We start from the raw sequence: 12,584 nt of genomic DNA on the forward strand, positions 1-12,584 counted from the left end.
GCCCTCCCGCCGAGCAGCGGCACTGAGAAGCAGCAGCACGGAAAGCAGATCCCTGCCGCTGTGTGTAAGGAAACCGGGGGCGCGGGATCGGCACGGAGTGACCGCACGCATCGCAACCTGCCTCGGGCTAATTCCTCCTTATGCTGCAATTGTCCCCTCAGAGGCTCCTTCTGGCGCTCCCTGCAGTGCTCCTTCGGCTCGTCGGTGCCTTCTGAATTCTCATCTTGGCCCGCAAAATGGTTGGGCAAGAGCTCGGTCCCCTCTTGGTTTGTGCCCTCAACAAATACTATAAATACATCCCATTTCCTCCTTTGGACCATTACATAAAAGAACCAAGAGACCTGTAGCTGAGACAGATGCCACCTGTTCGGTGGTTTTTTTGCTTATTTTGATTTGGATTTTTTGGTTGGATTTTTTTTTTAATAATATTAAAGCACAGAATTAGTCAAGTTGGAAGGCCACCACTGTGGATCATCTGAGGCAACCTCCTTGCTCAAATAGGGTTATTCTAGAGCACATGGCACAAGATTGCCTCCAGATGGTTCTTAAATATTTCCAGTGAGGGAGACTCCATAGCCTCTCTTAGAAATCTGTTCCAGTGCTAGGTCACCTGCACAATAAAGTTGTTCTACCTCAAATTCATGTGGAACTTCCTGTGCATCAGTTTCTGCCCATTGCCTCTTGTCCTGTTGTCTGGCATTGATCATTGTTCTGGTGATAGTTTTGATCTTCCCTTCAGTTTACTCTCACTCAGTAAAAGTTCATCAAAAACCATTTCTGTTCCTTATTTCATGTGAGATTTGCTTAAAGCTTTAAGACCACATCATCTCCTGCTTCTCTCCCACCTGCAAGCCTTGTAACCACCTTGTGGAAGGAAATTAGATTGGCTTGACATGATTTGCTCTTAAAATTCCATGAATAGTACTTATTCAGCTAAGTGATATTATAGAAACAATTCAGATCTAAGCAATTTTGGGTCATTAGTTTGCAAATATAAAATACAGTGTAGACAGTGTCTTTCGTTGGTGTCAGTCGTAATATGTAATGGATCAGAGGATTTTACATCAGTTTAAAGCGTTATTATAATAAATATTTTCTCTCTTTCACAGTGAGCAGAATTGTCACCATTTTAAATGTTTCTTTTTGAATTATATTATTAAAAGTTCTAATCAAGCATTTTGCTAAACTCCACCACGTCCAAAGGCATGTTCCAGTGCTCAGCTACAACACATAAATTACAATGCTGAAAATAGGGGGGGTTTTTCTATCCTTGAAGTGATTCCCATTCAGCCTACATTTTTGATGTACCCACATGAGCATAGTTTGCTTATCTACAGACACCTGTATTTTGCATGTCCACAGACACCTGAAGAGGTCAAATCCTTTCCCAATAATTTACCCTACTGTCAAACCAAACTGAAAAAGAATCCTGAAAACTAACAAGCCGCTTTGTTTTGAAACTGTGATATAGAATCCGGGGCTTTTTTTTTCACTGCCTCTGGAAATCATGTTACCTTTTGCATTGCAGGAAATTTGCATAATTGTTTTTCCTGCCTGGAGCAATAGGAGGCAGTGTTAAAGCACAAGATACTGTGCACATCACATCAATGGAGTCAGTACTGCGGGATCACAGCTAGGCACACACCTGAGATACGGGTCACTCCAAGGTCTCCACAGAGAAAAGAACATGGAGAAAATGTACAATTCACTTCTTCATTTTGACAATAGCTCCAACTCCGACAACAAAAATACGCAAATATTTCTGTGGGGTTTTGCAAAGCTGATCTAGCACAAGCTAAAATTGAGCGAACAATCCTCAATAGTTTTAGTTTTAATAGTTTATTCTAGCACTAGTTTGTTAACTGCCCTGATAGCAGGGTAGCTAACATGGCAGTAGGTTGTATTGAATACAAGGATGAAATGTTGTATTTGGCTGTTAGAAAGGGAATCAATTTGCTCAGCAATAGAGCAGGCATTTTCAAAATGCCTTGATTCTAGTGGAATACACTGCAGTTTTATTGGGTAGTGTTTCTGTCTCTACTAATTGTGAAGACAATTTTATGGATTGTACACTTCTCACAACTGCTCTTGGATTCCCATTTAAATTTTAACATTTGAAAATATTTTTCTATGTTGTTTAACTGGTATATTATTGCACAACACAATATACAGTGGTAAAATACGAGTCTAGGAAAATGCAACCAAAAATTAACAAAATTTTTACTGTCAGACATGAGTCTTGATGGAAACTACAGGTAATCTCAGCATCTTTCAGAAAATTCCACTTCAGACTTTTCAAAAGTGTAACAAAATCAGAGACACAATATTTAATTTTAATGCAAATTGATAATGTTTTCTCTAAGTAAATATAGGAAAATGTTTCACAGACTCAAAATTGCTATTCAACCTGAACAATAACATGATAAAAATAGAAGCAATTTTTGTGTGAAACTAGATTTTCTTGTGTTTAAATATATTCTTTCTCTATCCAAAATCAATTACAGGTATGCAGGTATAGCTAGGGAAGATTTCTTGCTGAAACAACTCCAAAACTTAAAAATGAAATAACATTTGAAAAATGACTTGGTAGATTATTGGGTTGGTTTTTGTGCAGCAGGATGTAAGTGACTTAAAAAAAAATAGTACCACATTAATAACAGCAACTGCAAACTCATTCGCACATAAGCTATTTATTTCAGACACAATTTGAACTAGAAAATATATTAAAGAATGGCAAAAGAAAGATTCTTCAGAACCAAGGGGTCATTTTATCTTCATAACCAGGCCTGTAATCTTTGGCCACAGAGGTACACCACTGCATATTAGGATGAGTGTGTGTGGCATGGGAGTCTCAGATTCTGGGGTTTTTTCCCCCCTGGCTTGTTGGCCAGCCCTGATTACCTTTAAGATAAATAAGTTTAAAATTATGCTTTTTATCTCTTTTTGTCACATGGTGGTAATTACTTGGTTCAGGGCTCTGCCCTGGTTAATGAGCCTTGGGCTCTTAGCATTACCTCTTGGCTCAGCCAATATTGCCTCACAGTGTCTCAGGATAGCTGCCACCTCCTCCCTTTGGCAGCTCTGAGAGCATGCTCTTGCCAAAACAGCATTCTCCTGTGGGGCTAACAAACTGTATCAGGCTGCAGAATAATCCAAAGCCAAAATGCCTACTGGTGTGAGTTCTCTGTTTTACCTTTGCTTTGCTCCCCATGGAAGTTAAACCAACTTCCATATTGCTTTACTTAATGCTGAAACACTGGGGCATGGTGGCATACCTGGGGGTAACAGGCTCCAGATACATCAATAAGGCATATCTCAAAAAGTGTAAATAGGGAATTTCAGGCATTAGAGGAGAAAACAACTGCAGGCATATATGAGGAGAGTCCTCTGTCGTAATCTTACCCCTCTGTCATTCACTGGAATTTTTCTTCTAAAGTCTTTTTCCTGTTAGGCTTAGACCAAGGTCAACACCACTGATGTCACTGCATGGAGGCAGTTATGCCCACTTGTTGCAAAGTAAATTTGGCTCAAGGGATTTTAACAGATTTTGATTTCAAATACCCATTCAAAACAAGGCACATTAACCTGAGTTGTCATATAAAAGATGACCTAGTTTAAGAAGAAATTCCTGTTTATTATGTACGGCAGTACTTGAAAATGCAACACCTTTAACAAGCACAAAGAAAACACTCAAGAAACAGTAAAAAATTAATAATTTTTCTCTATCACGTGTAATAGTATTGCCAATAAATGCAAGACCACATAAATAGCTTCATCCTATAGAAAAGCTTCGCCAAATCTAAAACTGAAAAGAAATTGTTTGCTTTCATTCAGTTTCACTAAAGGAAGAAGGTCTTGAAGTGTTGTCATTATAGTGCAAGAGTTCTATTGTCATTACATTGCAAGGGCTCCATATTGCCAGAGTTTTGTACCTCCTTGATGTTTCTTGTAGGCAGCTCCTCTAGGCACTGACTCTTCCTTGTCCTCACAGTAACCAACTGACTCCAGTTCCCCTCAACCAACCAATCCACTCTTTTATAACACGCTTCTTATTGGCTACAGGTGTGGCCTGTTAAAATCAGGCCTGCCCCTAATATTTTATATTTAACCCAGCTGCAACTCCTTAGGGGGAAAGTTTACTTTCTATACTACCTTTATTTACTTATATTCTATCCCCCTACATCGAAGAATTGATACTGATTTGGTTTATATATTGCTTTCCTGTGGAATTTTAAACAATGCAGTCTTTCACAGTCAAGAAGAGATGAAAACCTTATTTAAATTGTTACTAGACTCTTCTGAAGTCAGGCATCAAGTTCTTTAGGTTAACATTGCTTTCTATAGTAACAGTCACATCACAATGAAGATACAGCTTATATTACAGCAATTTTTCCAACCTTTAGGAAATGGTGCAGAAAATTAAAGGAATATGCCCTTCTGTAACAAAGCCACATCATTTTTCTTAGGTACCTTATATATATAGATGATCCCTGCATGAATGGAATTAACACAAATTAACAGTATTTCCACATCTGAAGATATTTAGAAACTATTCCTATATATTTTACCAACATGGAAGGAAGACTGGCATTTTGTCTCTTTTCTTCTTTCATATATTTTATTTTAGTAATGGAGATAAATTGCTATTATAAGTCTCAGGGGTAGAAGGAGTCCTGTTGCTTTAGACAGTGTACAAATACAGAATAAAAAAAGATGGTGACTTTTCTAAAAGCTTCAGTAAGCCATTTGACACTACAGATCTGTGTCAAAATGACATTCACAGTTTCAGTTTCTGAAATTACTTTAATTCTGCTCTTCATTCATTTTTCTCAGTAACAAGCTTGTTTTACAGGAAACATTTTTATTAACATCAGAACCCTGAGCCTAAACAAGTGTTATGTAGCAAATCAATCTTATTTGATCAATGATGCTGATTTAAACATATCCATTTTTTCTAGGTTTTGTGTAATTATTTTTAAAATCTGGTTAATGTTCTAAACCAGTTCAGTTTTGCTCCATAGCCATTCAATACTTTTCTCATAAATCCCTGCAGTAGCAGTGCAATTTCAGAAGGCACCAATAAACTTGGGATGTGTATGGACCACTTACACAATTCTGACAACCCTACACAATTATAGCAGCCTGCTCCAGAGGTTCATGTGCCAGGACCAATCTCAGCTGAAAATAAGTGTGACCCAAGAACACTCTTCGTTGTCAGTGCCCCCTGTATGAAGCATTGTCATGTGGAACTGCAGGGCGCTCTATCCTGCGAAGCCAGAGCACTGATTCTTGGAACACAATCCTCTGGTTCGTCCTCAGCCGTGAATGTAACTAACTCTTCAAGATTTTACACTGAGCCAGAGGTTCTTAACTGGTTCTTAACTGCTGAACTAGGAACAGAAGATTTTTCTCAGTGAGCCAGCCTGGGCCAAAACTATGTCAGGGAGTAAAGGTGAGTTGCAGTGGCCAAGAGTATTTCCTGCTGTTGATTCTTAGTACAGTTGTAGACTAGAGGTTCACCTGAAACTGAGCTGAATCATTCTCCAAGCTCCAGAGTGCATTATTTAGATCTGTGTTTTCTGTAACAGTACCTAAAATTTGTCATATTTGTGCTGGAATTTATCTGTGGGCACAAAAATGAAGGATTTTTTTTAATCTGGATGTGGTCCTCACTGGAACTGTTACTATGAAGACATGATTATTTTTTGTCCTATGGGCAACAGAGTATCCAAGGAAAGATTAAACATCTGTAATTGATATTAAAATATCCTAAGTTACAGAGTAATTGTTTTATTCTGTTAATCATAAAAATGTAAGCCTCCAGCAGTTCCAAGAATTATCTGTGAAATAAAAAGCTCTGTAAGAAAATGTTATACCAAAAAGTATTTTTCTATTTTTTTATAACTTCAAATATTGAAGCTAAAGTGTTTCACTTCCATTCTGTAGCAGCAATTTAGCATCTTTTGTAAAAGAAAGAAACCGTGACTCTTTGGCAGCTTAAAAAAAAAATCATAAACCAATCAAAGAATATGTGAAAAATCCTATCATTGCAATGCTTCTGAGCTATCTACTAATACATTAGTAGTATCATCCTAAATGAATTCAGAAACATGCATTAAAAAAATTGGTGCTTTGAGAAAGTGTGAAAATTAAAAATTAAAAAACATTTTTTGACACTACTCTTTGAAACATGTTAATCTACACTGGAAGTCATAGCAGGAAGCCACATCATTTCTTGACATGTTTATTATCTTATTTGACTCCATGAATATTCATTAGAATTTACAATCTTTTATTATTTAGCTCACTGTATTAAGCATTTGCTTTTTCCTCCCAAGATCACATTTTATGCATGTGGGTTAAAATAATGAAAGGTATGTGTGTGAATATATATAATATATATATATAAAATGAAGGGATTTTCGTTTAACTATTGTATTACTGAAACAAACCATCAGAAACCAAAGGCTGATGGTAAATGGAAGTCTTACAGTTGCCATTTGTTCTAAGGGAAATGAGTTCCCAAAATATAATTTTAAGAAAAGCCCATAGATCAACATCATTGTATCAGTATATGATGTTGCACTATGGCAAAGTGAGGTATCAATTTGTTTTGCAATGCAATATTTTTCATTGAAGGGAATAAAATTCCAAAATCTGTCAATCCCTGCTTGGCTCACTATGCTCTGGCAACCTTGCTGAAATATGCTGTGAAAGAGGTTGCTGTGTTCTGGAAACAACAGCTCCAACAACTCATAAATGGCAGACCAAGCATATAATTAGTGCCTCCTCAAACTCACAAATTTTATCATGATGTATGGCAAATAGCACTTGGGCTGACTTCAGAGGTTTGCCATTCAGAGAATTTCCTAATGACCTATCATTTGTGTGCATGCTTCCCTGACTAGCTATGGATCAGTATGCCTGAGGGGAAAAAATTATAGGAGCTGTGACTCAAGGAGAAAGCTTTTGGCCTGAAGCTGTGGTGAGTTTTACTTTGAAAGTCATCCATATAAATGAAAAAAAATTGACATGCAGCCTTATTATGCCTGCATACTCAACAGTAACTGGAGGCAAGGAGTCCTCCAGGTACAGAGAGAATAATAAATGACTCTCATAGTGTTTGTGAAAGGAACAGAAAAAGCCACATCTCATTTCATGTCCATTTTTAATAACGTGAGGCTTTACGTCAATACTCTGATGTGACACATGGCATCTGCTGAAAACATGGAAGCTCAGCTTTCAGATCCTAGAAGATATTGAGGCATCTTTGTCTATAGCAACATCCTCATATTATCATCAAAATTTCTCACTGAAGATGAAAAAAATGGGATTAAATAACACAACCCCATTCTGTAGTACTAATTGCTATTGCAAAAGTGTTTATAAGGTGAAGAGAGCAGTGATGCAGAAACACATGGGTAGAACAGACTTTAATTCCTTTACATGGGAAGGGTAGAGGAGTATGATGCAGCAGACCAACCCTGATGGTAGGAAAACTAAGAATGTAGGAGGTGTGCTCTATTGTGCCTGTTCTTAATATCTCCTCCATCAGGAGGAACCCAGCTTGCAACACCATCTACATCAGCCAGGCATGGGTTAGCTCAGGGTCTTGAAGCAAACCAGACCCCCACCTGCCAGAGCAGTGCCAGACCCTGAACTCGTGGTCAGGGGTGGCCTGGGTGACCCTACTGAGCTTGCTCAGGGATGGCAAACAGCTTGTACAGCTGTTGACTGTCACTGAGCTCTATTATTCCCACCCTGTTTGCTCCAGGCCCTCTGACCATAAGGTTACCCTTTTCTAGCTCAGTGCTGGGTGCTGCTTCCCTCACCATTGAGTCAGTACTGTCCTACACCCAAGTTGTTTTCATGTGCTCCTGCTGTGTAGAACCCAGTTCCCAAACTCAAGAGATCATTTGTACATTTGGATACACCTGCAGGGATCAACCGTTAGGAATGTCAATGCCATTGCTAATGGTAAGGCAGAAAACTGATGACCTTTGAGGGGACTCCTCATGGAGTCAGCTTCATGACTTTGTTCAGCCTCCCTCTGAATTCCAGAATTAAGAGTGAGGTGTTGAAACTCAAAGTTGGCTCTGCACAAGAAAGAGCATATGGGCATATGGGATCAGCTCAATTCCATGAAAATAAAGAATAAACATATTGTTTCTAAGCAAACTGTAACACCACCATGTTACAGTGAGATCCCATGGCATGTACTGCAGGTAGGGCACCCCCACTGCTCTGTTGATTCCACTGGAGCACCATACAGAAGTCCTTTTAACATTAATGCCTGTCAATCATACAGATAAAGATTTTGTTCAGGAGACACCCAAGCAGGAAAAAACAGAGTAGCTAAATGTCACAGGCCCAATGAGAAAGAAACTGACTAACACTGTTCTTACTTGCTTTAGGCAATCACAGTAAGCAAGCAGATTGTGTGTCTTTTATCTGGCTACATTTTCCCCCTAATAGATGCAAATTTCTGCTTGTCACAATAAAAACCAGTAATTGTATCTGACACAGCTTTCACATTGAATCTGTTATTTTTTTCAGAAGTTTAATTAACTTTTGATTGCTATAACACATTTCAGTGTCTGTTTTGTAATTGTATAGAGGACTAAACAAAACACTAATTTATTTTTAATTGTGTATTAAATTTTTGTTGCTTTCTTTAAACACAACTAGCAGATAAAATCAACTGCTCAAATCACAGAACTGTACTTCCACAACAGGAATACTAGCCTTCACTGCAAACAATTCTGACATTTGTGGGGACACTAAATTGGCTCTGCTGGAAGAGTTAAAGAGGACCAATTCTGATGCTACGGAACTGGAGTTGAAGAAGCCATGACCTTCCTCAGAGGTATGGTACAAAGCACAAAGATAAAAACTACAGCACCATCTTCCTTTACCAACTTCCCCCAGAAGTCTGCAATGGTTCTTTCAAATGCTGAACAGACCTGGGGGACAGTTTGGAAGGCAAAGTGGATGATAGTCTTCACTCTATCTCTTCTCTGGGAGAGCTGTTTCTGGTAGCTCTGCATAGGGATTGTGCTGTATTTGTGGTCTTTGACAGGACTGCTCATTTCTGCTGTCTGACTTGTACTAGGGAAATTCTTCAGGCCCTCTTTGCTTTTCTTATTTAAATACCTCTGGAGGAAGGAGGATGATGGGAGGCAGACATGCTCCTGACCTCTGGACAGTACTTTGAATAAGTCAGTACTAAATACAGTCATCATAACATGTCCTAGAAGTAAAATTATTGTGACACCACCAGCTAATCCTCTGTGCACCCACACTGCTGTTGAGCAGCACCTTGTCTCTTCCAGCTAATCAGCATTTCAGCTAACATTTCCAAGGCTGCAGTAGGCTTAATTGGGTCTTGAACTAGACTGAGAAATAGGCTACAAAAAATTATCACCAAATATAGGAGCCAGAGAACCTATTTGTGCTATTTTTGATAAGGCAAGTAGCTCAAAAAGAGAAACAAAATAAGCAAATTTGGAGAAAAAGAGAAGAAAAGGAGGTCACCCTCAAACAGAAAGTGAAGGACTTAGTTCAAAATGTATGATCATAAATATCACTTAGAAACAAATCACACTAACATTCTGTTCTGTGGCACTTTAAACACCTTGACTAAAGACGCAGAATATCTTTTTTATTTCCTTGATGATTGACCTATTGTTTCAACATAGCCAAATTAAAATTGTACTTTATTTCAACATGAATCCCATTTTACAAATTATTTTGTGGAAATATCTTTACCTTGTGATGGAAATTTGCAATTCATTGTTGCAAATTCTACTTTCCAGGCCATTCTCTGATGATTAGTCTTTTAACAGCTGGCACATTCTGTCTCACCCTTCACACCAGTAGTGGCTCCCACCCAGGATTCTTTACTAAATGATTCTAAGTGATTGAAATTTTTTAGTTTGTTGTGCAAGGAAAGAGTTCCAAATTTGGCAATGGAGAAAATGAAATGTTATCTAATTCTTCCCTTGACACTCTGGAGCCATTCAGCTCCATCTGTCCCAAAGGAGGTAGTTCTACCAAGATATAACCCTTGCCAGCAACCTACTTTGTATCTTTGCTATATAAGCATTGCTGCAGCTTTGTATAGTTTCTCTTCAAAACAGATAGGGGCAACTCTGTCGATGTGATAGCTCCATGAAAGACCACTGATCATGTTTCAGACACCACAGACAAAGAGAAAACATCCCAGATACATCTTGTCCCCTCAAAGGTGCAGTCAACTCCTGCCACCACCAAATGGTATGCAACAACAAACTTAATAGTAACAACAAAACCCCCCAAAAAAACCCAAAAAAAAACCCCCAAAACAAACAAAAACCACAAAAATCAAACAAACACAAACAAACAAAAAACCCCCACAACCATCCCCAGGGAAGAATTCAACCACTTGAGATCATTTTGGTACTGAAAGACAAGGAGAAAGCTGAGTCCCCACATAGGTGGAGTTTCCTTCCAGCATCCACCCACTTCTTGACAAGAGGATTTGTTCCAAATATGCATAGAATCACAGTATATGCTGAGTTGGAAGGGAGCCATCAGGATCTTCAAGTCTAACTCCTGGCCCTGCACAGGACACAAGAATCACACCATGTGCCTGACAGTGTTGTCCAAACACTTCCTGAACTTAACCACTCCCACAAAGGGTATGGAAAAAACACGCCTCCGCTGCAATTTGCCATCTGCCCCTCTGAAAGAGAAATGATCTGAAAATAACCAGAAATGTCTTCTGGGTGCCATTCTCAAAATATGTACTTTCAGATCTAGTGACAACAAGCAGAGAAGATAAAGGAAATATTCTGGGACAACTGTCAAATCCAAAACATGCAGAAAAAATGTCTTTACATAGTACCCGATAAAAATACCAATATATTTTATGCATGGATAGATGCTTTAGGTGTCAGGATGTGTTTTTTTTTGATATAAAACCCACAGTCAAATCCAAATCCATGCCTAAAATTTATCCAACAAATTTACTATCATTCGTTGGCCTAAAAAGAGAGGCTCTTAATCTAACAATAAGCCAGTAAGATTCAAGAAATTCAAGGTGCAACAGAATTACTTGGCTTCCCAAGGAAAATACAACATAATTCCACCAAGAATCCATACATAAACAATGATGTCATGCTCTTTTCTTCTATGCAATGTTTCACAGGCATTTGTATTGAAACTTGCACATGAATAAATGTTCTCCATCATACCCTGGTGTAAATAATGGCACAGCACCAAATAACAATCAATATCCTTATATACTAATAGCCCTTTATAATCTGCTTATTATAATTTGCTCAGACTGAAGCAAAATCCATTTTCCTTAACAATCAATTTATATTGCAAATATATTTGGAAAACCCTCTCATTTTAACTGGATCTCTACCTCATTAAACTCTTCTTAATGAGTCTGGGGATACAGTTTTCAAGTAAACGAACAGAAGGTACTTTAAATAAAATTAGCCGAGTTTGAATAAAAGCATCGCACAGCGAACAAAAAATGAGTTACTCATACACTACCTAGTGCAATTTCCCATTCTTCCAGGAAGGTTTGCTTTTGGAAGGACAACCTAATTGAACACACATCAAGAATCTCCTTTTAAAATGACAGACAGAAGTCGAATATATCCCTATGTGTAACACTGATTATTCATTAGTGTCTATTGGCCCTTGCTGTTCAATAGAGCTTTTTGGTAATCTCACTCTATGATAGATTCCAGGTACTAAAATTCAGCTTCTTACTCACACTGCTATACATTAACTTTTCTTTTATTTAAAAAATAAAATATTTTTAAACACAGTTGTAAAAATGAAACCTCCAGTAATAAAATGAATTTGGAGAGAGATACTGAATTCTATCATTCTATCCTGTTAATGAAGGTGGTATTGCTCAAAACTTGTCTCTGACAGAATTCATGTATGGGAGAAAGACACAACTCCTCCAGTTTTGGAGCTGTTCAAGGAGTATCAGGGTACGTAGCTAAAAACCTGGAAGATAATAAAAGAACCACTTGCAATATTTTAACCTTTCCCGTTAGCAGTGGGAGCTCATTTCAAAACTATGCACTTCTTTTTCCCAGATGATTTGGATCACTAGATATTCAGATCCCTTTTAACTGCATCTTCTGTTCCCTCTGCTCCAATGCAGTATCATTGAAGAGAAGTATGCCAACTTGATATACTGATCTCAGCCAAGTGAAACAGTGAAACATAAACAAGTAATGAACAGAAGAAATAACAAACACTATTCAGATTTTCTTTTCCATGCATAAACTATACAGCATGCCGCTCTTATCACAAGCATGTAACATTCCCCCAGCAGAAGACAAGGAGATCATTCATTTCTCTTCAAAACAAGAAACCAAAGCCCGATTCCTGCTAGCTATTGGGACATCGGTAAGTAGAGCTGTAGGAATTGTTTAATTCTGTTCCAAAGCTTGTATTCAGCCGCCTCCACAGGGAGGGCGGATCATAAGCCCCGTTTATCCGTCCACACAAGGTCTTGCTCACGCTCCCCGCCGCCCGTGACCCGCAGGCCCCAGCCGGTGCCGGTGCCGGTG

General features: G+C 38.4%; 1 protein-coding gene across 1 annotated transcript in view; it reads left to right on the top strand.

The window, feature by feature from the left end:
* The first annotated feature begins 12,306 nt into the window (after positions 1 to 12,306).
* The window catches only part of DTD2 (D-aminoacyl-tRNA deacylase 2), an 8,384-nt gene continuing 8,106 nt past the window's right edge, over positions 12,307 to 12,584 (top strand). Inside the window, exon 1 of the mRNA XM_005417623.2 lies at positions 12,307 to 12,420. Coding sequence (XP_005417680.1) covers positions 12,307 to 12,420 — 114 coding nt within the window. The remainder of the gene's footprint in view (positions 12,421 to 12,584) is intronic.

Source organism: Geospiza fortis, unplaced genomic scaffold (assembly GCF_000277835.1).
Source record: "Geospiza fortis unplaced genomic scaffold, GeoFor_1.0 scaffold54, whole genome shotgun sequence".
Taxonomy (NCBI): Eukaryota; Metazoa; Chordata; class Aves; order Passeriformes; family Thraupidae; genus Geospiza; species Geospiza fortis.